At 44.8% G+C, this 27009-nt stretch overlaps 1 protein-coding gene across 1 annotated transcript in view; it reads left to right on the top strand.

The window, feature by feature from the left end:
• The window catches only part of Plxna4 (plexin A4), a 338047-nt gene that overhangs the window by 247605 nt on the left and 63433 nt on the right, over positions 1 to 27009 (top strand). Inside the window, exons 5-9 of the mRNA XM_090333317.1 lie at positions 7903 to 8026; positions 8801 to 8954; positions 10212 to 10311; positions 12425 to 12539; positions 23342 to 23542. Of these exons, the coding sequence (XP_090189443.1) occupies positions 7903 to 8026; positions 8801 to 8954; positions 10212 to 10311; positions 12425 to 12539; positions 23342 to 23542 (694 nt within the window). The remainder of the gene's footprint in view (positions 1 to 7902; positions 8027 to 8800; positions 8955 to 10211; positions 10312 to 12424; positions 12540 to 23341; positions 23543 to 27009) is intronic.

The following is a 27009-nucleotide window of genomic DNA, read 5'->3' as shown; positions in this document are numbered from 1 at the left end:
GAGAACAGAGAAGTCGGTTTTCTATAGTAAGAAGTTAAATACATTTTCTCAGTTGCACTGGGGTTAGAACACAGGGTCTTATACTTGCTAGGGAGGTGCTTTATTATTTGAGCCATATCCTAGCCTTTTTTGTTTTTGTTTTAATTATTTTTAGACAGTTTGAATTTTTGCCTAGGACAAACCTCAGATACTGATCTTCCTAAGATTTCCTGCGTATCTGTGATCACAGGTACATAGACAGCTGCCTGCCTGGCTTATTGGTTAAAATGGGGCAGGGGTGTGTGGGGGAGGGTTGTCTCCCTAACATGCTGTCTAGTTGCATTCAAACTGTGATCCTCCTGAACTCTGCTTCCTGAATACTTAGAATCACATGTATAAGCCACCATAGCTGGTTCTCAGCTCATAAGAAGTAATGAAAAGCTACGAAAAGAGGATAGCAAATGAGAAGAGAGACAGATAGACAGACCGGGGAGGGGGGAGATATGCAGGAGTAACTAGCTTAAAGGGGTAGAGCCCCTCCTTGAACAGGTGTCCCTCATGTCTGAATGGGCTTTTGTACTGACAAGGTCACAGGAGGGGTGCACTTAAAAAAAAATGGTCCTGTAATTTAAATCCTCCCTGACATTAACTCCCTCTGTGCTGTCATTGTGAAGTGTTCACCTGCCAGACCAGTACCTTAGAGGGTCACCTGTTGCTGCCTTCTTCATTCCCTTAGCCCCACCCCTGCCCAGCTGGCCCTTTCTAATGTCAAGCATATCTCTACAAACCTGGATGTATATTTGACCCTAAGCTTTAAGCCTGTGTTCCCAGGGCCTTCTCTTTCCCCGGTGCCACAGCCCTCCCACTTGTTCTGACTTGGATAAACATGAAAGAAAGCCTTCAGCCCAGTCTGCCTTCACTCTGACAGAATCTTTTCCTGCCCTGAGCCTGGAATGCTCCCCTCAGTGACCTGGCTTGGCAGGTCCTCAGCTCCCTCCAACCCCTACCTCCCTACACATCTGTCTTCTGTCTACTCCTTTCTTGGCCCTTTCCCAGACAATGGAGTCCATCTCAGTCTTAGGAGGTAATGAGATCTCACCCGTGGCAGATACAACAAATCGATTGGCCTGTCAGGTACCTCCCCTAGGAAGAGTCATGAGCTCTCTCCCAAGAGGCTCCTGTAACCCAGATCATGGACATGTAAATAAGCACAGCGTTTACACAGCCCGTCTGTCCCCTAGGACTGAGGTCCAGATCTCCACTCCCTAAGGGAATGTCAAAGGCTTCTTTCCAGAATTTTCTTCTTTCTTATTATGTAACCTCTGACAAACAGGAGGAAGTGAGGGGAAAGGCCAAGGACTGCTACCCAGCCAGAGGTCATCAGTTAAACCTAATACTCTGCCTGTGGACAGATGTGGGCCTGGTGTGACTTTCTTGGCTCAGAAGGAAGATGAAAAAAGCCATCATTCAGCCACACTGTGAAAACTGCAGAAGGGGGTGTGAAGGTGGCCCTTCGTGGCCCGGAACAGGTCATCCTGCTAGTCATAGGCCTGATGACCTTATCGCAGGCCTGCCAGTACAGGCTGGGGCTGGAACTGAGGCCCCTCCATAGTCCCCTCCCTTCTCTTTTCTCCCTCAGAACTGGAATGAGGGAGAGGCTGGGACTATCTACTATTAGATAGATCCCCTGCCTTCCTGCCCGTGGGCAGCTTCTCCACACCACTTAGGCAGTCTGCTCACCAGCCACCCCAAAAGCACAAAGAACAGGGAATCAGCATTACTGATTATCCTCTTTGGGGGGAAAGGGCATTAATTGACGATGAGAGTTTTGTGGACCTTTCTGCCCAGGCTGGCTTCAAACCATGATCCTTAGACCTCAACCTCCTGAGGAGCTAGGATTACCACTATGAGCCATCAGCACATGGATACTTCTTATTTTCTTAACCTACATTCACAGGCTACTTCATACAGATCAGCTGAAGAAGTTAGTGGCACTACCTAGGGCTGTTGGCAAAAAGTCTGCACAGTCCCGAGGAAATGCTAGTGTTTGCTTCAGTGCAGTGTGCTCTTTGCAGGCTGTGCAGTGATCTTCCTTGTCTGTTTGCCAAGTTTCCCATTTCTTGTCCAGAAAAATAAGCCCCACATTTAGCTCTGGTATTTTCATTTTTTTCCCCGCCATGGTTCAGCAGATAAACAAACTTAAGACAGTATGCTTTTTCTTTTTTCTCTTAACTCCTGTTTTCTTCCTAGCCCTTATTATGCACGTGCCCACATGTGCGCACACACACACACACACACACACACACACACACACACACTAGCATGCTTCACAGTGCCTTACAGAGTGGATTGACCCAGCTCGCCCTGAGCAAAGTGCTTCCCTGCACCAAGCCTGCTGCACCTGGTGCCATTAATGAACATGGAAACACGGGCTAGGGGATAAAATGCAGCAGGAAGCTGATCGGAATCAGTTGCAGTGATGGTTGCAAACCATCTCAAGTAATACGCAACATCCTTATTACCAGCTAGATTAGAAAGACAATGGATTGTTCAAGACATCCCTTTTCTTCTCTTCCTGCTCTTCTTCCTTCTTCCCTTCCCTCTACCTTTTCCCTCTTTGGATCATTCTTTTTCCTTAACATCTCCTCAATCTTAAAAGATAAAACAATGCTTAATAATAACAAGAAGAGACCCAAATTCGTTTGCCTTCTCTTTTGGTAACCACTTGATGTAATTTGACTTCTAGAGAAAAAAAAAAAAAGAACCTCTAAGACTCTTACCTGACACTTAAGATTTGTCTTCAATAAATCACTGGTTCAAAGCATGGCTTTGTCAAAGATTGAATCCAGCCTGGGGTCTGTGTAGAGCCTGGCTACTCAGTACAGATAGCTAGCCATCTTCTGAGCTGGTAGAGATAGGTACAGGACTTCTTGATTGCTATAAAAGCACAAAAAAGTTCTTTGGCCTCCAACAGAGCCTTACACTTTAAGTTTTATGCCCTCTTCATGGCGGAGACATGCATTCAATATCAGGTGTTAATCCAGTTGACTGGATTTTTAGGGATATAAAGGATGGTGGTATCAGTTCTGAAGAAGCTGGTAGCAGGAAGGAATCATGGTACTTTCTCAGCCTTCCTATCTTGGGTCTATCCTCAGTATTGAGACGGGACAACCTAACTACTCAGAGTTCCATTCAACAACTGTATCAGTTACTGGATCCTCAAATCATGACATTAAGATGTCTTACCTGCTCCATGTTCTTCAAGCAAGAAACTTCTCACACCTCCTCCTCTAGGAGGATTCCCTGGATTATCTAGTCCATCTTCCTCCAAACCATATAGAGGTATCTCCCGATTTCTATGGGCATTCCAGAAGTGGGGTAGACAAGGGGTAGGAACCACTCTCTTCTCCCTTTCCAGAGTCCTCAGATGTGGTAGCAATGATAAAAGAGTTACTATGATCTCCCCTACCCCAGGCTCTGTCCCCCATCCCCATTGATTACACATATTAAACTGTTTTATGTTTCCTTCAGTTGTCACCAAGTTTTACCGCACTGTAACAAAATACCTGAGTAAATCAATTTAAATAATGAGGCATTTATTTTGGCTCACAGTTTCAGTTCACCATTGCTTAGTCCTATCACTTCGGGCCTGTGGTGGCATAGAATACCATGGCATGAGCATATGGTAAAGGACCTTTTTCACCTCACAGCAGCCAGGATACAAAGAGAAGATTAGAAAGGACCCCAGATTCCAATATCTCCTCCCAGAGCCTAAGTCCCTTCCCTTGACCCTACCTCCTAAAAGTCCTAACCCCTCCATATAGTGCCCTGAGAAACAGTCTTCCACACCTGGGCCTTTGGGAGTCATTCAAAATCTAAGCTACTGGTGAGCACTGGTGGCTCACACCTGAAATCCTAGCTACTTAAGAGCCTAAGATTTGAGTATCCCAGTTTTCAAAGCTAGCCTAGACAGAAAAGTTCCTGAGACATAGTAACAAAAACCCAGAAGTGGAGTTATGGCTCAGGTGATAGAGTACCAGTCTTGAGCAAACAAACAAACAACCAAACCACCAAACAAGAGCATGAGATTCTGAGGTGAAGAGTCAGTATTAGCACACACACACACACACACACACACACACACACACACACACACACACACGCACGCAGATCTAAGCTATAGTTAGCCTTCTTTGAAAGGTCTCCCCCCACCTTTCACCCTTTTTCTTTCTCAGTCTTCTTATATTCTAAGCACAGAGGTCCCCAAAGTGCTGCATTTTAAGCACATGACCACTATGAAGGACACATTGGGATGGGTCAAGGGAGAGGTAAGGAACAAGTTGTTAAATTCAAGTTCAGTTGTCCCCTACCAGAAGACCTGTGGAGACACACCCAGGCCAGTCTCACAAGAAAACATTATTTTCATGTTGAAATGTTTTCTTGGTCAGCAGCCCTGGGATTTAATATTTCTTTCCCGCTATGAATTAATTTCTACTGAACTTAATCACTACCTCTCTCCCTCTCCTCACCCCCTTCTTCTCTCATTCCTCTCCCTTCTAATTTTCCACTTGGCTGGGAATTCTCCAGCAGTGAAAGTTCAGGCTTAGGGGAGGGCGGAGGTAGCTGCTTCATTAGAGAGGATAATCTCATTGAAACCACTGGCTTGAATAATAACCCCTTCCAGGGGCCCAGGGCCTTTCTCCCTAAGGGCTGTTAGCACCTCTGATCTGGGCTGCAAGGGCCCCATGCAGAGGCAGTGGAGAGAGAAAAAAAATCTGTGCAAGGAAGAATTCAGCTGTGGAACCAATGGGCCTCCTTGGAGACCGCTCAGACTGCTCACTGCTGACCAGCTGTGAGCAGTTTGTATTTGGGCTAGGGATGATGAATGATGGTGACAGGGACATACATCTGAAAACATGAAGTCACATAGCTGGTACTTTGTCAGTTTATTTAAGTTCTGTATACCTGTCCAGAAAATGAACAAAGCAGGACCTTCTTTCCATCTGAAGGATTCTTTATGATAGAGTTGAAGTACTCGCTGGAGCCTTTGGAAGTAAGCATCTTAGGGGATCCTCTGGGAGCTAGAAATGTGCACATTTCTACTCTGGCCTACCTCTTGAGAAATCACAGCCCTGGGAATGCAAAGGACAGTTACCTTGGCAGACTCCATAAGACGTTAGAAGGGATATATCCTTTCCCTCCATTAGCCCATCAATTTTAAGGTCAATTGTCTGTGCCTTTGGACATTTTCAGCCTCCACCCTCCTGGGTCCTGAACGGTGGTATAAATGTCAAAACATCTCTGGGTCTGACCTTAAACTTGACTTTTGACTAAACGAGCTGAGTTCTCAACACCCTTTGACAGCTATTAAGAAAACAAAGATACAATTCATACCATGCTTTCCCTCTCCTTTCCTTCCTGACCTCTGAGATACTCTTCTCTCTCATTATGAGGAAAACCATTATAGCCTTCTCTTTCATCTCCTTTTGATTTACCCTGGGTACCATTGTGCAAGAAAATTGTTGCTTCTGCATCAGCTAGTTTGGAGGAGGGTGGAATGAGGAAGCCAAAGAAGTATGATCTCTCTTCTATTGAGAACTTGCTTTGAGCCATGCCCTGTTCTAAATGAGTTATCTACATCATCTCATTTAATCCTCATAGAAACTCTGGTAGGTGGGTACTATTTCATAGATAAGAAGATGGGGATACCAAGCAGTGATCAGCTTTGTGTCTGAACTGTAAAGTGCCTGTTGCTAGTCTATATTGGGAGAAGATGATACACGTGTTTAGACTGGGGTTCTCTGCAGCAGTTGCTGATGTAACTCCATTCACTTTGGAAGCAGCAAGTGATGCAGGCCGTACTTGTTCTGAGATTCTCCCATCAAAATAAGAGAGATGGAATCATTTTTTTTCTTTTAAATTTGTCTGAATTTCTGTTTGGTGACTCCAGGTGATATTTGGCCAAGAAGCAGCTCCATGTTTTTTCTTCTCTTCATAATTTAATCAAAGACACTTTTCAGACTTACTGATTCCTCTTGGAAACTGGAACTTCAAAGTTGGGAATTCAGTGAATAATTTAAGCTGTAACAGCTGAGTCTACTGTTAATGGGTGTAATAACATTATTAATAGCGATGTCAGTACAGACATTCTGCAAAAGTCCATAACATTAGCCTAATGGCTGAAGGTAATGGAGTCCTCGCTGAGAAACTGGCCTGGTAAATTAACTTCTAAGACTTGGAGGCAGATGCTTTTGTGGCCATTGGTCTGTTGTCAGCAGCCAGGGAGTGCCACAGAGATGACCAGACTCATGTCTGCCTGACCTTTACCTCCTGGGATGGTGTCTCTTAGAATTTATATTGGATTGTTTCTATTTTATAGTACACATTTATTTTACTCTAAGGTCTTGGTGTCTCCTCTTTCTTCCTCTTCCTTGGCAGAGAGGGAGGGGACAGACAGTTTTATCTGTATCTCCAGTGATTTTCTCATCACTGACTAAATTGTCCACTGAGACTGCTCACCATTATGCTATTCTTTCTGTAGCCAAAGATACCCTGCCTTACCCATGTCTGTGGAGTAACTGTCCTCTGGCCTAGGAGTTATACCAAGAGTTGCTCAGAAAGTGCTTACTTCCTCTCATTTTCACTTCTCTGCCCTCCACACATCTCTTTCCAGTACTGACGCCTCATCCCATCCTTACCTGCTCTGTTTCCTACTAAGCACCTTCTCCAGATCTTCTTCCCATCCCGAACGACCTCCTGATATCCTTCTCCACCCTAAAGAGATAAGGCAGACAGGAGTGCTTTCCCCCTGGTGAGAACTCTGCCTGTCCTCTTCCACTGTAGCAGATTCACGATTCCAGATTCTTATTCATGGGCTCTCAGTTCTGCTCTAAAACTTATCTGGCTTGGATTAAATATGGTTCCCGGAACCTCAGATACCTGGATACAGTGAATTCATGAAGAGTGGCATTTAAGCATAGTCCTTACTTTTACCCGCATCTTTCATAAACCCTTGTCAGTGAAGATGGTAAGAAGCCCAGGTCTCACTAGAGATCTGCACTGTGACATGGTACACTTTGTACAACACAGGACATTGAACAGTGACAGAAATCTATATAGCAGGTCCCCAAGCCACAGAGTTGGGACTGTAGTTCAGAACTTGCTGTTAACAGCTACCTTTGTCCCTTTGCTCTTCCTTGCCCTCCCTTCTGCCCACCTGTATTTATCTTTCATCTAGTAGGACTTTAACAAAAGACACCAAACAGACCTTATTCTCTTGAGAAGCTCACTCTTGATAGGAGAGGGCTGCACTTAGCCCAGTAATCATCATATAATCTAGATAGTACAAAACTTCAGAGGGCTATGGCCCATAAGGAGAATCCTGTTAACATTACCTAAGGTAGGGTGAAGCAATTGCAGTAATTGAGAGTTGAATCATGTTTGGAAAGCCAGATAGGAATTGGAATGGAATGGAAAATAGAGAAGCCCCGATAGAACTAGTGTGTAAAAAACAACAACAGCAACAAAGAAGTCGAAGAACACACACGAACAAGCATATACACAGGCACATACACACACACACACACACACACACACACACACACACACACACACACACTCGTGAGGTTGGCTGAAGGAGAGAAGAGGGCAAGAGTGAAGGATGAATGGGAGGTGGAACAGACAGAAAGTTGGGAGGGGTCTGTTTCTGTATTTGGAAATCGGTGATAGAGATGAGCATCTTTGCCAGATTTAGACTTGGTGGAGACAGACCCAATTTTTAAAAGGAGAAGAAAGTGGTCGTTTTCGGACCTGTTGAGTTGGGGCAGGTCCTATGAGCTGCTGATGCTCCTTTTCCCACCAGCTCAGCCATCCAGAGCACACACTCCTCTCTTGAGCAACCCATTGGTCTGTCTTCCTTCTCAGGTGTACCCGGAAGGAACGGTGTGAGCGATCCAGGGAACCACGCAGATTCGCCTCTGAGATAAAACAGTGTGTCAGGCTGACGGTCCATCCCAACAACATCTCTGTCTCTCAGTACAACGTGCTGGTAAGGACTGGGGATCGGGATAATGCAAAAAAAAATTTTTTCCTCCTCCCCCCTCTCCCCACTACACACAAAAACCCACCGAAGTCCAAGGGTCCTTACAAAGGCTAGACCAAACCTGATCAGCAAGAACAACTCTAGATCAGGGTTCAGTGGGGACCCAAAGAAGAGGCTATGGATAAGAGTGTTGGAGAACAGACTCTCTAAACATAATCAGTAGAGAGACAGAGAAAATGGCCATCACAGGGATGACTAAAGAATGGCACAGGATGTAGGGAATGAGATCTTCCTCTGCCACAAGGAACCATAGAGATGTAAATGAAGGATGGTGTGCAGATGGCTTCTAAGTTGTGACATTATACACTAGATGATTGCTGCTGCCATTTCTCAAAACTTGGGGGAAAGGAAAGGAAGACAGACTCTGGTAATCCCTCCCCTATTCTGTCCTGTTCAGGATCCTCTCAGTATAAAAATCCCCTAAAAATTCCCATTTCCTTATATAAATCCATTCATATTCTAATGAGCTGGATTTCTTTTCTCCTGTCTTTATACCTTTCACCACCTTCTCTATACTATTCTTATAATAAACTGGGTCCTTCCTGCTTGATATTAATATCTCCTCTCTTCTATTTGGTTTTCTTCCTTCCTTTCCCCATTTCACCCTCTGCCTCTTCTTCCTTCTCTGCCTCCTCCTCCTTTCTCCTCTTCCTTCTTTTTCCTCTTTTTTTCTCCCCTTTCCCTCCCCCCACCCCTCTCTCCCTGCTGGGCTGTTGACAGCTGGTCCTAGAGACATACAATGTCCCAGAGCTATCAGCTGGCGTCAACTGCACCTTTGAGGACCTGTCAGAGATGGATGGGCTGGTAGTAGGCAATCAGATCCAGTGCTACTCCCCAGCAGCCAAGGAGGTACCCCGGATCATCACAGAGAATGGTGAGTGGCCACAGCAGGCAAAGCCAGGTGGCAGGCTCTTCTTCCTGTCTGGAGAAGAGCAATCAAGATAGAGATATGGGACCTGAAGGAACCTACCTACAGAGGTGGGCCATAGGAAGTGGGCTGGGGAGGGGAACTTCCATAAAGAGGGGGGTTGATATTTTCTTCCTTTGCTCTTGGAATTTGGCTACGATAGTCCTTCTAACTCAGCCCCAAGTTAGCACTCAAAAGTCTGTCTCATCCTAGGTGAGGAGCAGCTGCAGAGAGGTAGGTAAAGGCCAGGCTAAAAAGCAGCCAAACATGTCAGTGAAGATGAACCCAGTTTTTTTGGCCTGGAAGGGCAGCACAAGAGGGAAGTTGTGCAGGAGCTGGATAGGAGGGAGGAAGTCACCTGCTCTGAATCTGTCTACTCACATGGCTGGGTCTCTGATCCTGGACTGTAGTCTCTCCATTCTACCTTATCCTGCTTCCCTACAGCAGCCTATGGTTTGTAGCCAGCTGCACTGGGAAAGAAGGGGGTGGGCAAAGGCTCAACACTAGCAAGGGATAGCCTGGCCTGGACAGATTGATGCCATGTTGTCCCTCTTATTTGGTCTTGTCACATTTGTTCCAAGCTGATTGATTAATGAGGCTCTCCGGAAAGGCAGAGAGCAAGGCTGGAAGTGGGTCCTGGGGTCAGAGTTGTGAATTAAACATGGGCTCCAGTTCCTCTTGGTGCCAGCTGAGGATTCCAGTACCTCATGCCCACTGTAGAATTGAGTCCCACAAAGAGAGCGGCATGAAAATTGAATTTCTCTACACAGAGTTGGGGGGGGGTGAGCTTCACATGTACACAAGTATGCATACATAATGACACTTGTGTTGTTGAAGACAACATTCCTGAGAGGTGAGGTTTTTCCCCCCCCTGGTTTCTTATCAGTGTGTACGTTTATACCTGTGAGCCCAGAGGACACAGAATACGTGAATATATATGTGTGTGTGTGTGTGTGTGTGTGTGTGTGAGTGTGAGTGTGTGTGTGTGTGTGTGTGTGTGTGTGTGTGTGTGTATCAGTGTCTATGCATGAGCAAGAAGAGCAATTTAGGTAGCAAGTAATAGGCTAGTACAACCCTCTGCAGCTGCTTTTCTATGACTGTAGGAATGGGTGGGACTTATCAAACTAGAGATCTGTGCTTGCTGACAGAACCCTTGGAGGGCAGAGTTCATTACTGCTAGTGGACTTTGGTCTTCCCCTGACCCCTTGACTGGCTCTGCTGTAGGAGATCACCATGTCGTGCAGCTGCAACTCAAGTCAAAGGAGACAGGCATGACCTTCGCCAGCACCAGCTTTGTCTTCTACAACTGCAGTGTTCACAACTCGTAAGTGGCCCGGCCTCCCTGTTCCCATGGTCAAGGCTCACACAGAGATCAGATATCCCTACTGCGGTTCCAAGGAATCACCGTGTAAATGCTCCAAAGGAGACAGATTCCTCTGTTATGGTGCTCACACAGTTAACAATACAGGACCAGAAAAAGCTAAGACTGGGAAACTGTGGTGCGCACTCTTTAATCCCCAGCCCGTGCATTTTCTCTAGCATAAATCTTCATAACCTGATTTCCTTCCCACCAGCTGCTGAGGGCAGTGCATCGAACTTAAAGAACACACCTGCTCAGGGGCATGGCTGGAGAAGGCAGAGAAGTTCCTGTGTGTCCAAGGCAGGCAGGTGCCCTAGAAACCCACCTGAATATTCTGCTCTCCACAGGCCACACAGGATGGGTCAGGACTTAAGCTAGCTGGCAAGGGCCTCAGGGAAGCCAAAATGTCCAGAGCAGCTGAGCCCTATGCCAGAGGTTGGGAAGCATGGCTCTGTTCTTTCTACTTCAGCAATGACAGAGACTCCCAGAGTCACACAGGATGGAAACTTAATCATTCTGTGTTTCCAGATCTTTTGTCATTAGGGACTCAGTCCTCCTCCCCAGGCTGGCACCATCAACAGCCATAAGCTGGGACTCAGGGCAGCCTGTCATTCCTGACAGCCCTAAGGAGTCATTGGGCCATTTGTCACAGAGCACCATTTAGAACCCTACTACTTAGGCACTGCTCACGTTTTTGCTCTGTTTCATTATAGTTCCTCTATGAAATAACAGGGTTAGACCGGATTCTAGATATGGAGCATATATATATATATGTATATCATATATATACACATACATATATGTGTATATACCTATAGGATATATGTATATATACATATATATGCATGTGTACAGCTATGTGCATCTAGATAGATAGATAGATAGATAGATAGATAGATAGATAGATAGATAGATAGAAATAGATATGTAGAAACTGAAGTTAGGTGTGGAAGCCCAATGAGAAGTGACTAGAACACTTCTTTCTAGGAGTCCCATTCTCCCATTCACACATTCCCTATGGAATCCTGGGAATTCCATGGCTGTAGTTGGGAAACACAGGGTCTAACCTTGTGATGGAATGCTGTTCTCCATTCCTCTCCAGGCAGTGAAGATTATAGATAGCTGCTGTGACTAAGACATTTGGGGGATCTAGGCTGGTAGAATTTTGGGACTTTTCAGTCTGGCTAGAGACAGCTGTCAATCTAGAACTTAGTTGTATTTGGAGTAGCAAGGAGAAAGCATCCAGCCCTCCCAAGTCAAACTGGGTTGTTCAACTCTGGGATTCTTTCCTTGTATCTTGCCCTTAGAGCTGCCCGTGGCTTTACCTTTGAACCACCTAGTCCCTCCTTCTCCTTTTTCTTTCTTGTTTCCTTCAAGATCATCTATTGCCCAGCCAGAAGTTTGAGGCCTAGTCAGCTTGGGGGTAGAACTAGATAATTAGTAATGAGATATATAACCTAAGATCAGGACTGATCTTGGAGAAGCCCATCTTAGTAAGAGAATAGCCTCAGTAGCTTCTAGTAGCACAACCTGCTCATGGATCCTTGACAGTTGAGACCCAGCTTTTTGGTTTTAAGCAACTGAATTATCTCCAGGAAAATCCTTTCACCATATATCTTGTCATTAACCTCTTCAGCAAGGGACCATGTCTCCCTGTGGAAACAGAAGAAGGGCTGTTGTGCCCTCTTTTAGCTCTCTCAGTGAGAGACAGAAGGAAAGGGATGGTCTGTGTTGAACCTCATCTTCCTGAGCCTTTAAGGGTGGTTTCTCTTAGCTAAATGGTTGCAAGACACCAGAGATGAGGTCAACAGCATGGTCTGGAGGTTGAGTGCTTACTTAGTATGCATGAAGTAACAGGTTTGATTCCTCAGTACCACATACACAGAAAAAAACAAGCCAGAAGTGGTACTGTGGCTCAAGAGGTAGAGTGTTAACCTTGAGAAAAACACCCCAGGACAGTGCCCAGGCCTTGAATGCAAGCGCCAGGATTGGCAAAAAACTATACATTAGAGATGACGTGAGCTCTCAGCTATAGGCTCCCCCAGTTCTATGACCTATGCCTCTTCTCTGTGCCCAGCTGCCTGTCCTGTGTGGAGAGCCCATACCGCTGCCATTGGTGTAAATACCGGCATGTCTGCACCCACGACCCCAAGACTTGCTCCTTCCAGGAAGGCCGAGTGAAGCTGCCTGAGGTAGGTTCCAGCAGCCACTGGCTGTGTACATGGGTCACACATGGAAAGCCTTCCCTTAAGAGGATAAGCAAAGGGAAACATCTCAGCGCTTCTCCTTTCCTCCCCAGCTCTGGTTCTTTGGGTCACAAGCAAGTAGTGGACAAGCCAAACTATGTTGAGGCCATGGGTTCTGGGTTATCCCTGGAGATGTAGGTGCAGACAGAGGGACAGGAGGCTCCTCCACACACCAGGTAAATACTAAAACAATTCCACCGAGATAAGGGCCACTGTGAAAAATAATTCCAATGAAAGTAGGGTGGATAAACTCTCTTGCTGTTTCTTAGAGCACTGGTCATAGCGGGAAAATAAGTCAAGTAAAATTCAAAGCAGAATAAAGATGAAACAGTGGTCAATGAGTCAACCAGAGGAAGCATGGTTTTCAGATCCAGTAGCAGATTCACATAACCTTAGGAGAAAGAGTCCGCTGCTTGACTCCACCTGGCCACATGAGATGTGTGGAAGTCTGGGCTCAATTAACCTCCTGGATATTCTGTTGTTTAGGCTGAAGAATCCATAAAGACAGTAGGCTCTAGACAATGATGTATTTCCTTTTCTTCCTAACGTCTGTGACTTTTCTCCCCAGTGCTAGGGATCAAACCTATAGCGTTCCTCATTCATGCTAGGCAAATATTTTACCACTGTGCTACACTCCCAACCCTTTCTTGCTAACTTTTACTCTTCTTGAAAACCCTTCATCAATAAAATATTTTCTTCCTTATGCTGTTGCCTCTGTTAGAATTTCAGTTGTGGTAAAGACCTCATAGATAGCAAGCTTTAAGTACACTTTGGTAAAGTATATTATTCAAACATTAGAGCACTTCTTATGAGCTGGTGACTTCCAGTGCTGGTCCTGTTGTTTGGACAGAATAAGTTCTATAGGATGCTATCGTTTATAACAGAAGTAGATTGATGAATATAAAGTGACTATAAATACATACAACATCTGTTGGATTCCACAGACCTCTCTGCCACGTCACGCAGCTTTCCTGCCTGGCAGAGCTGCTGCCAGCCTGGCCTGTACTTTCTTAATGCTCTCTGGACTCAAACAGACTCTCATACCTTCACCTCCTCCCCAGTCTTAGATGGGCCTTCCCACTCTTCCCCTCCTGTCCAGGTGCGAGACTCAGTAGCCAGTTGCATAGTTTTGAGAGTAAGGAGCTGTCCTGATATTGAACCAAATAGGGGCTCTGTGGAAACAGAACAGAAATGCCTGACATAGCCACCACCCCCCCTCCCAGATTTGTACCCCTTCAAAGCCCAGCTTGGACAGAACCTCGATGGCAGGAATCTTGTGTCTGAGGTTGAAAGGGAAGACAAAAAGTATTCCTTCCACTCCTACATACAGGCTCCCAAAGCATGGGGCCAACGCAACTGAAGTGTGTGTAACTTCCAGAAATCCCAAAGCTAAGAAGCATTTCCCCAGGTCCTGATATAAGTAAGAGGTCTGCAGGGGGGACTGGGTGGCCATGAATTTTAGAGGAAAGGGCATGTGGTGGTAAGGGCTTCAGGAAAAAAGGATGATCCTGATTGAATCAGAAATATGGAGAACAATTGAAAAAATAATAAAAGCAGAAATCTGGAAACTTCTGTCAAGACAGTTAAATGAGTACAGGCCTTTGAACTTCCCTAATAACAGGATTACTTTTTATTTTACTTTTTAGTTTCTTTATGCATAAGACCTCTGCCTGAATCACCAGTCTGGAAAGCTAGAAAGAGACTGGAAGCCACTTTGTGCTAACTTTTAGAAAGTTTCTGGCAGGCTTCAGATAGAAACGAGGAGACACTGTGGATGCTGTGGATGCAAGACTCACTCCCCCTGCAATGAGATCTGGCTGGCTGGAATTGGCTGCTCTGATTCCTAATCAGCGAAAGGGAAGAAAGCAGTTACATCGTGGCTTTAAGTAGGCGTATGTGTCTCTTGTGTATATGTCAGTTCTCTGCTTTGCTCTAACAAAGATGAGATAGATCTAAAGGTAATAGGAGAGATGTGTGTCAGACATCCAGCAGGTCTACCTTCAGCAAGAATTGCTGGTAACACTGCATAGGCTCATCAACCTAGCTAGGCTTTTATCTAGAGGACAGACTCAAAAGGGGCAGGCCTCCCCCTGCAAGGTTAGGGGTCAGGTTCCTAGCAAACATCCTAACATTTCCTGCACATAGCGTGATGACAGTCAGACCAGTTTTTTGTTAGTATTCTTATGATGATTATTTTTGCAGACTGGTTTGTCTTTCTGGCAGAGGCTTTACATATGGAGTGTCAAGACTAAAATGAAAGCAAAAACAATTGAGCTATCTGGTAGATAGAAAAAGCCTCTCATGGTTTAATAACAGTGAAAGAGGTAGGCCATTTCTGCTCTTTCTTTCTTCTCTCTTCTCATCCCAAGTTTCTTTCTTTTAAATGCATGAAAGGAACTTGCACCTGCTGCTCAGAAAGAAGGAAAAGAGCCAGATGAGAATGAAACAAGAGCTCATCATGTTTTCAATGCAGGGATCTTTATAGGAAAATGAAGCCCTCAGGTACCCAGACTGTGAGTCGGGCACAGGACCCCATTTATGCCTGGTATTGGCAGAAGCTCAGAACTCAGGCCTCTCAGAGGATTGGATACCAGGGCTTTCTGAGGAGAGAAAATGGCCTGGAGGAATATGGGACAATAGAGGACATAGAGATGAACCTACCAGTTTCTGGGTATTACATATTGCAGCAGGCCATTGCCATAAAATCTCTGGAGTAACTTGGAATAGCCCAGGTCTCTCCTTCACCACACTACTCTGTAGAATACACTTGTGCTCCTCTTTATCTTGGATGTTCATTTATGCTAAGAGAAAAAAGCCCTAAGAAAGCTCTTTTTGCCCACACTTAGAATTCTACCCAGCTCAATAGCAGGGCAATTTTCAATATGAACAGGGATAAAAGAAGGATTAACAAATTTGTAGGGCTGTTATGGTAACATCCACTTACACAGTAACTGCACCAAAGGAGAAATAAGTTAGTAAGTACTATCAAGGATAAGAGGCTATTATCTTCAGACCTGAAAACAAAGTCTCTTGCTGCTAATTTCTTTTAGTCCTTAGATTTTGTTGTTGTTTGTTTGTCCTTAGGTTTGTTTTGCTTTCTTGTTTTCTCTTTCTGGGTGGAGATAGTAGTAAGAATATGGATAACAAAGAAAAGTACACAATTGAAAGCTGACTTTGTAGAGAAGTCCAGATAAAAATTTCCTCTCCATTCCAGCTAAAGAAATTATTCATAGCATAATACTCCAATGTTTTTCTATTGTGTTAATCACATATAAATGCCCAAGATAAGTCAACTTACAAAGAGAAAAGGCTAATTGGACTCACAGCTTTGGAAGTTTCATTGCATGGTTGGTTATGGTTGGGCAGACCCATTTTTTGAGACCTATGGTGAGATGACATATCAGGCAGGAAGTATATGATATAGAAATTATTCCCTTCATGGTGGAGAGAGACAGAAACAGAAATAGAGACAGAGACAGCAGTCCTACCATCTTCTTCAAAGGCATGCCCATTTAGTACCATGCTGGGGAACAAGAATTGGATACATGGGCCTTTGGGAGATGCCAGAGGCAAACCATAGCAGCTGGCACATGACTGCCCATTTATTACTCTAAGCATACTCCATACTGAAGCCAGCAAGGTTTACAGGTGTCAGAGGTCTGCCATTCTGTATTTAAATATGCATGCAATGGTACTATCTGTCTATATGATCTCTAAATGTCAGTAACTGTCAGTAGCCACAAGCTGGAGATCACTGAAGAGAAATCCATGCCCACCAAGTGCCTACATAGGTGAATGTCCAGTGAAGGCTACGGTTTACAAGCTGTACCTCACAGGGTGATTCATATTCAGCCTTGACCTGCAGCTCCTATGGACACTCATGCCAAGACCTACCCTCTTGGAATGCAGGTGACACCCGGTACTCAGAAACATTTCCCCGGGTCCTTGGGTTCTCATTTGTCTTTACTCTCTAAAAAGGATCCTTTTGTAACAAGCCAAGCGTGAGGCTGCCAGGTGGCTTCTCATCTCCCCACCACCATCTTGTATTGCTAGGAATGCTTTCATCAGAGCGTCTTCCAATTTCAACAAGGGCTTTGTTGACTGCCACCAGGGATGTTGAATTACCTCTCCCCCCCCACCCCCCATCTCCAACAAAGAACATGTTCAGGCAGAGTTATTGGTCTGTAATGAAGAACTGGTAGATCATTGTTATTACATGGACAACAACTATTCTAGCATAATTATAATTATTAGAAATAGAATACTCAAGAACATATGTCATTTATAGTAGCTATATTCCAGTTACAAGGAATAATTTTGTTGCAATGAATGATGGCATTGTGATAACAACTGCAGCTCCTCAGATCAGAGGCCAGAACCTAGGCACCAGACAGAAAAGGAGAGGCAATACAAAACCAAAGTTGGCTGGCAGTGTCTTCTTACTCTCCATCCTGTACTCTCAATGGTGGCTGAGGCTTCTTGCCATACCCTGGAATGGCCTTTTACTGGGCAGCTGTTTAACAGAATTGGAAGAGCCACAGGGTCCCTCATGGCTTTGGAGTTCCTGGCTTCTCCATAATCCCACCTGAATATTCTATCCAGCAGAGACAACTATTCTGGTTCTGATTCTTGGTGAACAAAGATGCACTTTCATGAAAAAAAAATCCACTGACAAGAGTTTATCATCAATGAAAAAATTATTTCTATTGTTTCTCATCTAAGCTGGAAAGACACCTGGCTGGATGGCCCTGCCTCAACGGCTACACACATCTAGTTCACATCCAGATGTACAAACTCCAAAAGGTTGCTAGCAGCACCACTCCTCTTGAAGTCTAACAAGCCTGCCTACTTACTCCAGAGAAAAGTTAGTTGTAGGATACATAAATTCTATGGGATTTGCAAAGCTGTAAATGCAAGGTTCTCCTCAAATCCCTTACTACTCTTACTACTCTAACTACTCCGAGATATCCAGAGCCAAGACAAGTATGTCTGTTGTTCCAAAAGCAAGTTTCACCTTCAGACTGCAACTACAGAATTGGAAGGGAAGACTCTCTGGACTATTGCTTGGCACTGGTGCCAAAACAAGTCTCATCCCCAGTGTCAGGGACAATCTCAAGGGCATTTATACCATACTGGATTCTAGAGGGAAATCAGCCAGCATCCCAACAACGCCCCACTGGCCCTGCTTCCCTTCCTTTAGGGGAACCATTCCTAGCATTCTGGGGACTAGAATCACCCCTACCATGCCCTTCACTTTCCTTTGAGAAAACAAAGCCAAATATGGCTCAAAAACTCGCTCACTTCCAAGCCCTGCACCACCTCCTCCTTCACATATTCAATTATGGGGTTGCCATTTCCCCAGACAACTGCACTTTCCATCAATCTCCCCTGCCCCGCCCCCTCAGGGTTATGAGTATTTCCTTTTTGTATTATTACTTTGCTCTCTCCATAAACTAGCCTGTCGTAGATCACACTAATGGCATTATAAACTTGGGGAGCAGCAAGAAAATATATGATGCATTACATTTTTTGTATTGGTACCATGAGTCTGAGAAGGTGAGTATAAATTTGAGGGTTGGTTAGGGTTAGGGCTGGTTCCTCTTTGTTATATTGACTGAGGCCTAAGGTGATGGGGGTGGGGGGCGGAGAGAATGTAATTTGCAAATCACTTGTTCCTTAGCTGCCTCCTTGTCTTGGCTGAGCTTTTGCAGCCGCCTCCCCCGCCCCCCAATTTTTCTATAACAACTGGGAGAATTAGAGCTCTCCCCTTGTAAACACACCAGGGGGCTGTAAATCCACAGGCCTACTACCCTCTTCCCCAGGCAGCATTAGCTCTGAAAGAAGCCCTTTTCCCTCCTAGCCAGGCAGCATTCTTTATGCCCTTGTTCAATTATTTAAATATTCAGTGAAACCTCTTCTAAAGCAGACACTGATATGTTGGACATGGTAGATGGAAAGGCATCTTTCTGTTTTCATATCTGGCTTTGTGTTCAAGCCCTGTGCAATTAGCCATGCTATCTTCATCTTGTGTGTATTTAAGTGGAGACCAAAATGTGCATTGGGGCTGGATGGTTGACCTGGAGTCAGCTGGATCCACTTCCTGAATTCCAAGCCATTAAATGTTTGCTTGTGCCTCAAGCCACCGTGCCATGTCAACCTCTGTCTATTCTTCCAACTGCAGAATGTACCCACAGGCAAAACAGTTTCCAAGGGAGACTGGTTCTTATTGCATGCATCTGTCTCCAAATAATCTTGTTAAGTACAGGTATTTTTCATCCTCTGAGAACTGGTCCTTTCAAATGATAGTTCAGAGAAATATCTGCTTTGAAAAGAGAAGGGCAGTATGTTTGGGAGGAAATCTGTATGGGAGCTAGATAATCATCTGTGGAGGAAAGTAAGATGAGCAGATAAAAAATTGTGTTCATCTTCAGTGTGAATACAGAGTGAGGTTACTGTGATTGAATCATCTTCACTGAAACATGGGGAGCAGTAATATATGTTGTGTTATAAAACATGATAATGCATGGTACATGGGAAAGTTCGAGTAAGGTGATGGCAGAGTAGTAGAATGTACACCAGGTTGAAATACCTGAACCAAGTTAACTGCATTAACTACCAGCATAAGAGTGGGGCACAGTGTCTCCCATAGCCAGTGCCCAGCAGTAGAACCAGACCAGGCTGCAAAATACCAATTACTAAAATATTAAAATGCTTCCCTACTGATAAGCAAATAACCACTTCCTGGAGACCTATCTTCTTCACAAAGTCTCTGTGCTACCCTAGCCCTTCTAGTATTCACTTACTTGATTGTTATTTTGACCATTACATTTTGAGCTAATTGAAAAGGTATTGTTAGGGAAAACTGAGCTTTAGAATGATTATAAAATAATGTATCCTGGGTCACCTATTGGGTTAATAACAGAACTGGTACTGTAAGAAAAAGAAACTGTTCTTGATAGTTCACGCTTCTGACACCATATGTGTGGTCATTTTTCCCACACCAACCTATTTTTCACTCTTCCGCAGATAAAATTTAGGTAGCCTATAATTTAGTTCAATTATGACACTATCTTCCTATAGTAAATGCCAGGCTCCACAAGTTCAAGGATTCGGTCCCAAAGAACCATTCCCACTTCAGGTGCCAATCACAAGTCTGATCTTGTCACTTGTACTTTGCACCAACCAGCCATAAATTAGTCTCCTATAGTTTCCTTTTCAAGTCTGATTGTTGGTGATGCTGGGCCACAAAACCCAAGGAGACACAGTCCTTTTAAAGACATTACAAAGGGTATCGATGAACAGCAGGAGGAACGTCTATAGAACATGATATGTGGGAAAGTGGGCCAAGTTCTCATGCCACTCCAAGGATAGCCCCCACCTGGCAAATTGTATCTGTTCTCCAACCAACCAGGAAACTCTTGGAACTTGGGGGTTTTATGAGACTCCTGAACCTAGGCATGATTGACTCACTCACTGGCAATTGGTATTTGAATTCAATTTTTTTAGGCCTTCTCTTTTCCCCAAGTGTGTATGGAAGATCCTCTAAATGGCATGGTTGATTCCCTACCATCCAAGAGCTATCTCATTAGCATAAACTCAAGTATGGTTAAAAATGGGCTTATTATAAATAATATAGATCACACAGGAAATTCCATGTATTCTAGCATATATCTCCCACTAATATATATATAGCATATTATACACACACACACATTAGTGTTTCACAGTATCCCATGGGTCATCTGATCCAAACCAATCTCTTCCTACAATGAATGAAGAGACCCAGAAGGTTTGAGAGACAGGCTCAAAGGGATGGGATAGGCTAGTGAGTCTCCTGTCTCACTCAGGACACTTGGAGCATATAAATGTGTGGCCATCATGGTGAGTTAGGATGGTGGCTTTAAGGTGTCACCTCCCAGAACAAAGCACTTCCATTAGATGAGCATTGGACAGAGCTCAAATCTCTATTGCTTCTTCAACTGTGCTTGGAAGTATTGAATTAGTTAAACTCAGTGTAACACATAAAGCCCAGAAGGCTGAAATAAACTGCAAATAGGAACTGATGGGATAGTTCTAGAAAAAGTACAGAGGCAGGAACCAGGGAACAAATGCGGGACAAGACTGTGGCCTGATCTGGGAAACAACAAAGAAAGGATGAACATTTGTTGAATATTGCCCAATCTGGGCCAGATGCTTTGTATTTGTTAGTCCATGGAATCCTCAGAATGTATGGCTGGAAGAAAGAATGTTAAACCTCACTTATTATAGCTAGGTCAATCAGTGAAAATTCTGAAATGATTAGAAGACTACTTGCTCCCAGTTCATGAGATCCAAGGTCTGGGAGACCCTGAGACTTTGAACTATGCTGGTGGCTCACTTATAATTCAGGAGGCTGAGATCTGAGGATTATAGTTCTCAGCCGTCTCAGGGAGAAAAGTCCTCAAGACACTTATTTACAATAAACTACTCAGAAAAAAATGCTATGGCTCAAGTGGTAGAGTACTAACTAGTCTTAAGCAAGAAAGCTCAGGGACGATGCCCAGGCCCTGAGTTCAAGCCTCAGGACTGGCATATATGGACATGTGCTAGGTATGTGGACATTTCTCTGAGAGAATTTCTGATGTATAGGTGGTTTAGCACCTGGAATCTCAGCAGGAAACAGGTCAAAATCTGGGATAATGGATTGGGGGAACAGGCTGGGTGGTGGAGGGGGTCTTGTCACGCCTTGTTGCCTGAGGGAAAATTGCCATTTTACATTTCAATTAGAAGCGGCACTGAGATCAATCATCAGCATTGGCTAGGAAAAAAAAAAAAATATATATATATATATATATATACACCTAATCCAATCCAAGGCCTCTCCAATTATTAATGAACTTACTAGCAGAGACACCAATCTTTTTATATGCAAACTAGGCCTTTATGGGGCCACTGTTAATCAGGACTGATAGAACTCTCTTAACAAGCCTCAGTGAAAATCTTACAGGGGACAACTCGGGTTGAGACAGTCCAGCACCTGTCTAGCATCCAGCCCAGTTTAGGAGGAATTCACACTTTGACTGGGAAGTCCTGATTAACCAACCTTCCCCATGCTGAGGTGTTGTGCCCACCGTGGGAACCTGTTCTTTCATGAGAGGGAGGAAGGACTCTGCTGCTGGCAATTCATCTGCTAACACTGAATCATTATTTTTATGCTACTTGCCTCAGTTTCTTTTTTGTAATGTAGAGGAGTCTATTAAGTTGGTTAAAGGATTGCTGAATCCAGGCACCTCTAGTACAAGGTCAAAGGTGGCAACATCTTGATAAAGGAGATAGAGATAAGACATACCACCACTTCCTAGCTATCTTTCCAAGTGGCCTCACAGGCTAGCATCCAGAAACAAAAGCTACCCAGGGCTCTGGCAGGGAGAAGGGAGGAAATGAAGTTCACCAGTCAGGACCCTGAGGCTTACAGCTCTCCACCGGTAATAGAGTCCTAGACCCATCATTCTCCAGCGTCACACACTTCCCACTTCAACTTGAGCATCAGCCTTTCTATGGTATTGCTCCCTCTTATCTAGATCTAACATTCTCATTTTGTCTGAGCACCGAACTAACTAGGAACTAGGAAGCAGTTGGAAAGGGAACTGAAGGGAATTACTAATGCTTCCCATAACTAGACAAGAGTCTCAGAGATCCACCTCTTTAGAGCCCTGGAGCCACAAACAAGGTCAGGTCAAGGACAAAGCTGGGATATAAGTCTTTGGCCTTGGCTCCTCGTCTGGCCTGCCACTTTGTAGCTACTCTCTGTTTTGTTTTGATTGTTGGTTTGCATTATGGTAAAATACACACACACACACGCACACACACAGACCTTATAGATATTTACCATTTTAATCCATTTTAAGGTTCAGTGCTGTATCTTTAAGTTGATACATATTGTTGTGTCAATATCCCCACTTTTCCCAACTAAATTCTTCCCTTGAAATAGCTCTCCACCTTCAGACACCACCAATCTCTTTGTCTTTGAGTTTGACCACTTTAGATACCTTGTCAGTGTAAAAATGAGCTCTGTGACTCAGGTCTTCTATCCCCAAGGACCTCTGAGCAACACAAGGACCCAGGGATTAGCATGCCTGTTTCTGGCATCTAGAAGCACCTCAGTGAACATCTGCTCTGAGGGTACTTCCTTAGGGCTTGGCCATCTCTAGAGTTCAGTCTGAAGTGTCTAGATTAGAAAAGGTCACTGGAGATTATTCCAGAACACTCTCAAATGCCAGACTCAGGCAATGTACAGGAGGCCCTCAAGCCATCTGTGGTCTAGACTCATAGACCACAGAGGCAGAGCTGAGGCCCAGGTTTGTGCCTCCCTGTGGAGCATCTTCTAAGACCCATCTGTCCTGACTTTTGGCTGCCTAAAATTTGGCAGGAAATAGGACCATCAGTCCCCAAAGGAACAGAACTCCCCAGCAAGAGAGTCAGCCTGTCGGGCATGAGGTGTATCAGGAGGGGCCCACAGATGTGCCGGAGTATCTACTACACAGAATATTACCATGATTCCAAAAAATCTGAGGCCAGATGACACAAACAGTAGCCTCAAGATAAGAACTCCAGGATCTTGGATTTCTTGGTCCTGTTACTTTCCCCACAATCAGTGCCAGATGGGCACAACCAGTCCATCTGGGCATGTATCTCTATAATGTCTGCAGAGGTCCCTGACATCATTGGCTTTCTAGCTTTCCAATCTAAGCTGTACCCTCTGTCCCTAGGACTGCCCTCAACTTCTGCGAGTGGACAAGATCCTGGTGCCCGTGGAGGTGATCAAACCCATCACTCTGAAGGCCAAGAACCTCCCACAGCCGCAGTCTGGGCAACGAGGCTACGAATGCATCCTGAATATCCAAGGCAGCGAGCAGAGGGTGCCTGCCCTGCGCTTCAACAGCTCCAGTGTGCAGTGCCAAAACACCTCTGTGAGTTGCCTCTGTCCACTCTCCTGCAGCCTGGTCAGCTCAGGTCAGCAGGGTTCCTCTGAGACCCATATGTGCACTTAGTTCTCAGGCTACCTGCTTGCTTCCTACCCTACTTGTCCAACCCAGCCCCTTCATCATACCCAAACTCTGGCCACAAAGGCCACCAAGTAGCAGACTCTAGTTGTAGCCATGTTGGAAAGAGATTCCTCTGTCTAAGACTAGAAAAGATGGCATCAGACCATTGAGGTCTGTTGCAGGCAGATGTCTTTGTGTGTGTGTGTGTGTGTGTGTGTGTGTGTGTGTGTGTGTGTGTGTGTGTGTGTGTTCTGATACTGTGGCTTCAACTCAGTGCCTCAAGCTCTTGTTTATGTCTGCTCTAGGTCAGTGATCCATCACTTGAGCTACACTTCCACTTCCACCTTACTGGTTAGGTGGAGATATGTGTCTCAGATTTGTCTTCCCAGCCTGGCTTCAAGCCATGATCCTCAGATCTTAGCTTGTGGAATAGCTAGGAGGACAGGCGTGAGCCACAGGTAAATAACACACAAGTATTTTTTATAAGAAGTTGGTCTCCATGAGCATTCCTGTTTGCTTTTCTGAGAGGCCCCAGGCCCTGTTTCCCAATGCCACACCAGAGTCCACAAAACCCCACTACTACCTTCACATTTCCATAACGCTGTGTCCCCATCAAGAAGTCTTTGTACAAACCAAGTGTTAGCAAAGGGAACCATCAATCCGTGGGAATTGGCCAGGAATGTGTTGCTTCAATCAGCTTGAACCTGTTCAGTGTTTAGAAATGCCTGTAGTTCAAGTTCCACCAATGAGAGGTCAGCAACCCCCACGTTGCCCAGAGTAGTCCACCCAAATCCTATGAAGCACATAGCGTCCCTAACCATGAATCCTCTTTCTGGGCCAGCTTACTCTTCTCCTCAGCTTATTGCCTTCCAGCCACACCTCTGGACTCTCCCACTGTCTCTCTGGGCTCAATTTTCTGCACCTAGCTTTTTAGAAGCCAGAATTATACCTATCACCTGAAAATACTTTCAAGCTATAAGAAAGTAAATGATTCTTTACAATGCAGAAGAGAAGATACAGGCCCAGGGGCAAGGCCTCCTGCCAGATTTGTAGGGCAGTATTGAGATTTAAATACAGGACTTTGCACTTGCTAGTCAAGCACTCTACCATTAAAGCCATACATCCTGCCCTATTTGCTTTAATTCAGTTTCACCTTGTGTGAATGTCACTTTCTTCCCTTTGCCATCTCTCCCACGGAGGCTGGCCTCTGACTCTAGCCCTTCTACCTATGTCCTACCAAGTAACTAGATGAGAAACATCACAGCTAGCGTATTGGTTGAAATGAAATGTCACTAACTTTTTGCCTGGACTAGCCTGGAGCAGTAGTCTTCCTGATCTCTGCCTCCAAAGTGCTTGTATTAAAGATGTAAGTCACTATATTCAGCTTGGAGAACCTTGTTTAAGAACAAAATGTAATAAATATAAAATTAGATTTATGTGCAAGCTTTAGCAGGGGCCACAAAAGTAAGTACAGATTCCATTTGATTCAGGGTAATCTGTCCCTATGCAGAAGGTGAGTGAGTTACCGAAGGTTACATAGGGACTGGCTTTCAGGGTCATCTCCTATATCTCCCATTCATTTTTTAAGTGGTTATGGGTATTTATATGTCGTGATTGTATTTGGCATGATGTGGGACCAAACAAAGGATTGCATGGAAACGTCTCCATTTTCCCACAGGATACAGTCCAGGGGGAAACTGAGATTAATGGGGCCCTGTGTGGCCACTTGTCAAAGTTTGCTCAGCATTCATAGATGGTGTTGGTCCCTGCCCTCACACTCTGGAAACCCTACATGTGCCTCCCTGGTGTCTCAAGTACACCTCCCCCATCTTCCTTGTCAGACAGGCTATGGTTTCCCCCAGATTTCTGCAGTGTTCCAGATTAAACCTGCAAGCAAAGGATATATTAAACACCTCCTGCTTCCTTATAAATTTTAGGCCAAAGCAGATCAGCCCTAGGGGCTTGGCTCAAGTGATTTGCCCTTAACTAAGAAAGTCCCAATGAAAAGGAAGTCTGGGCCCCACATTTGACTTGGCAGTTGTGTTGGGGGAGTCAGAACATGGAGAAAATAACCCTGTTTCCTGAGTGAAGTGGTCCCTGGGACCCAGGAAGCAGTGAAAGGGAAGAAAAAAGTCTATGGTCTCAGTCCCAGAAAGAGGGGCATGAATATTACAAGGCACACTGTGGCCCTGTATTGATTGAGTAAGGCAGACAAAGGTACTCACACATAATAGCCTGAGTTAGTCCTTTAAAAGCCTTGACCAGAGCTCCCTCCCTGCCCTGGAGACTTCACTTAGATTCCAAGAGGCTGGAAGGTTCCACTGCTGTTCTGTTTACTGTGAAAATTGGACACAGGTTGCATTGGACTGCCTCTAGCATTCCTGAAGACAACTTTGCACAGGAATGATAGAACCCCAGAATTATGCTAGTCTCCATCAGATTGCCATGTCACCAAGTGACTTACTTAGAAAAATTCTTCCTTTATCAGCCTTGTCACTGATAGTTATAGAAAACTAGGCTCCATCAAGTAGAATTAGACATGAAGAGCGTTATCTTTTAGATCCTGTTAACAGAGGGGCTCAGAGGTCCAGAGAGGCTAAGTGGCTATCCCATCCATAAGACACACAAGAAGTAAGGTACAAACTTAACTTTTGAATTACATTTTAAAAACATACTCTCTAATCAAAGATCAGGCAATAACGAATATATATATATACATATATATGTAAATATATATGCAATGTATATATGCAACATATGTATATGTATATATATGCAATGGAGCCCTTCATATCCAATACACACACACACACACACACACACACACACACGCACACACACATACACACACACACACACACACACACACACACATAAGCACTTTATAACCAGCTTTGGTATTCACTGAAGCTCTGACCAGAGAAAGCTTTGATCAGCCTGAGAGAGGATATTACAAAGAGATTGTTTTGCTTTTTAAGTCCATGAGGTAGAGAGAGGAGGTTCCAACAGAAAACTCCTGGGTTAGAGTGGCTTTAGGAGGTTAGTGACAGAGATCTCAGCAGAGAGCAGAGAAAGGAGGGGCCAGATGTGCAGGTGGCATTGCTTCCAGCCCCATTATTTGTGACTAGGCTAGGGACCAATGGCTACAGCCCCAGGGGGCAGTGGGAGGAGAAGAAGGCGGACCTGGGCAACCTCTGAAGGGTATATGGCCTACTTTAGACCAAGGCTCCAGCAAAATGTCAAGTGCTGCTAATAATAGAGTCTACAACCTCCTGTCAGTCTGGCAGTCACACAAAGGACTAGGCCACAAAGAGCATTGGCTGGCTACAGTACTGGTCATGCTGACCTAGGTGCCAGGCTCAGTCGCCAGGGTCTCATGCCAGCCTCACGTG

The sequence above is a fragment of the Megascapheus bottae genome, chromosome 5, assembly GCF_031878675.1.
Source record: "Megascapheus bottae isolate mThoBot1 chromosome 5, mThoBot2.hap1, whole genome shotgun sequence".
NCBI lineage: Eukaryota > Metazoa > Chordata > Mammalia > Rodentia > Geomyidae > Megascapheus > Megascapheus bottae.
The sequence above is the reverse complement of the archived record's forward strand: the minus strand, read 5'-3'. Positions and strand labels throughout refer to the sequence as shown.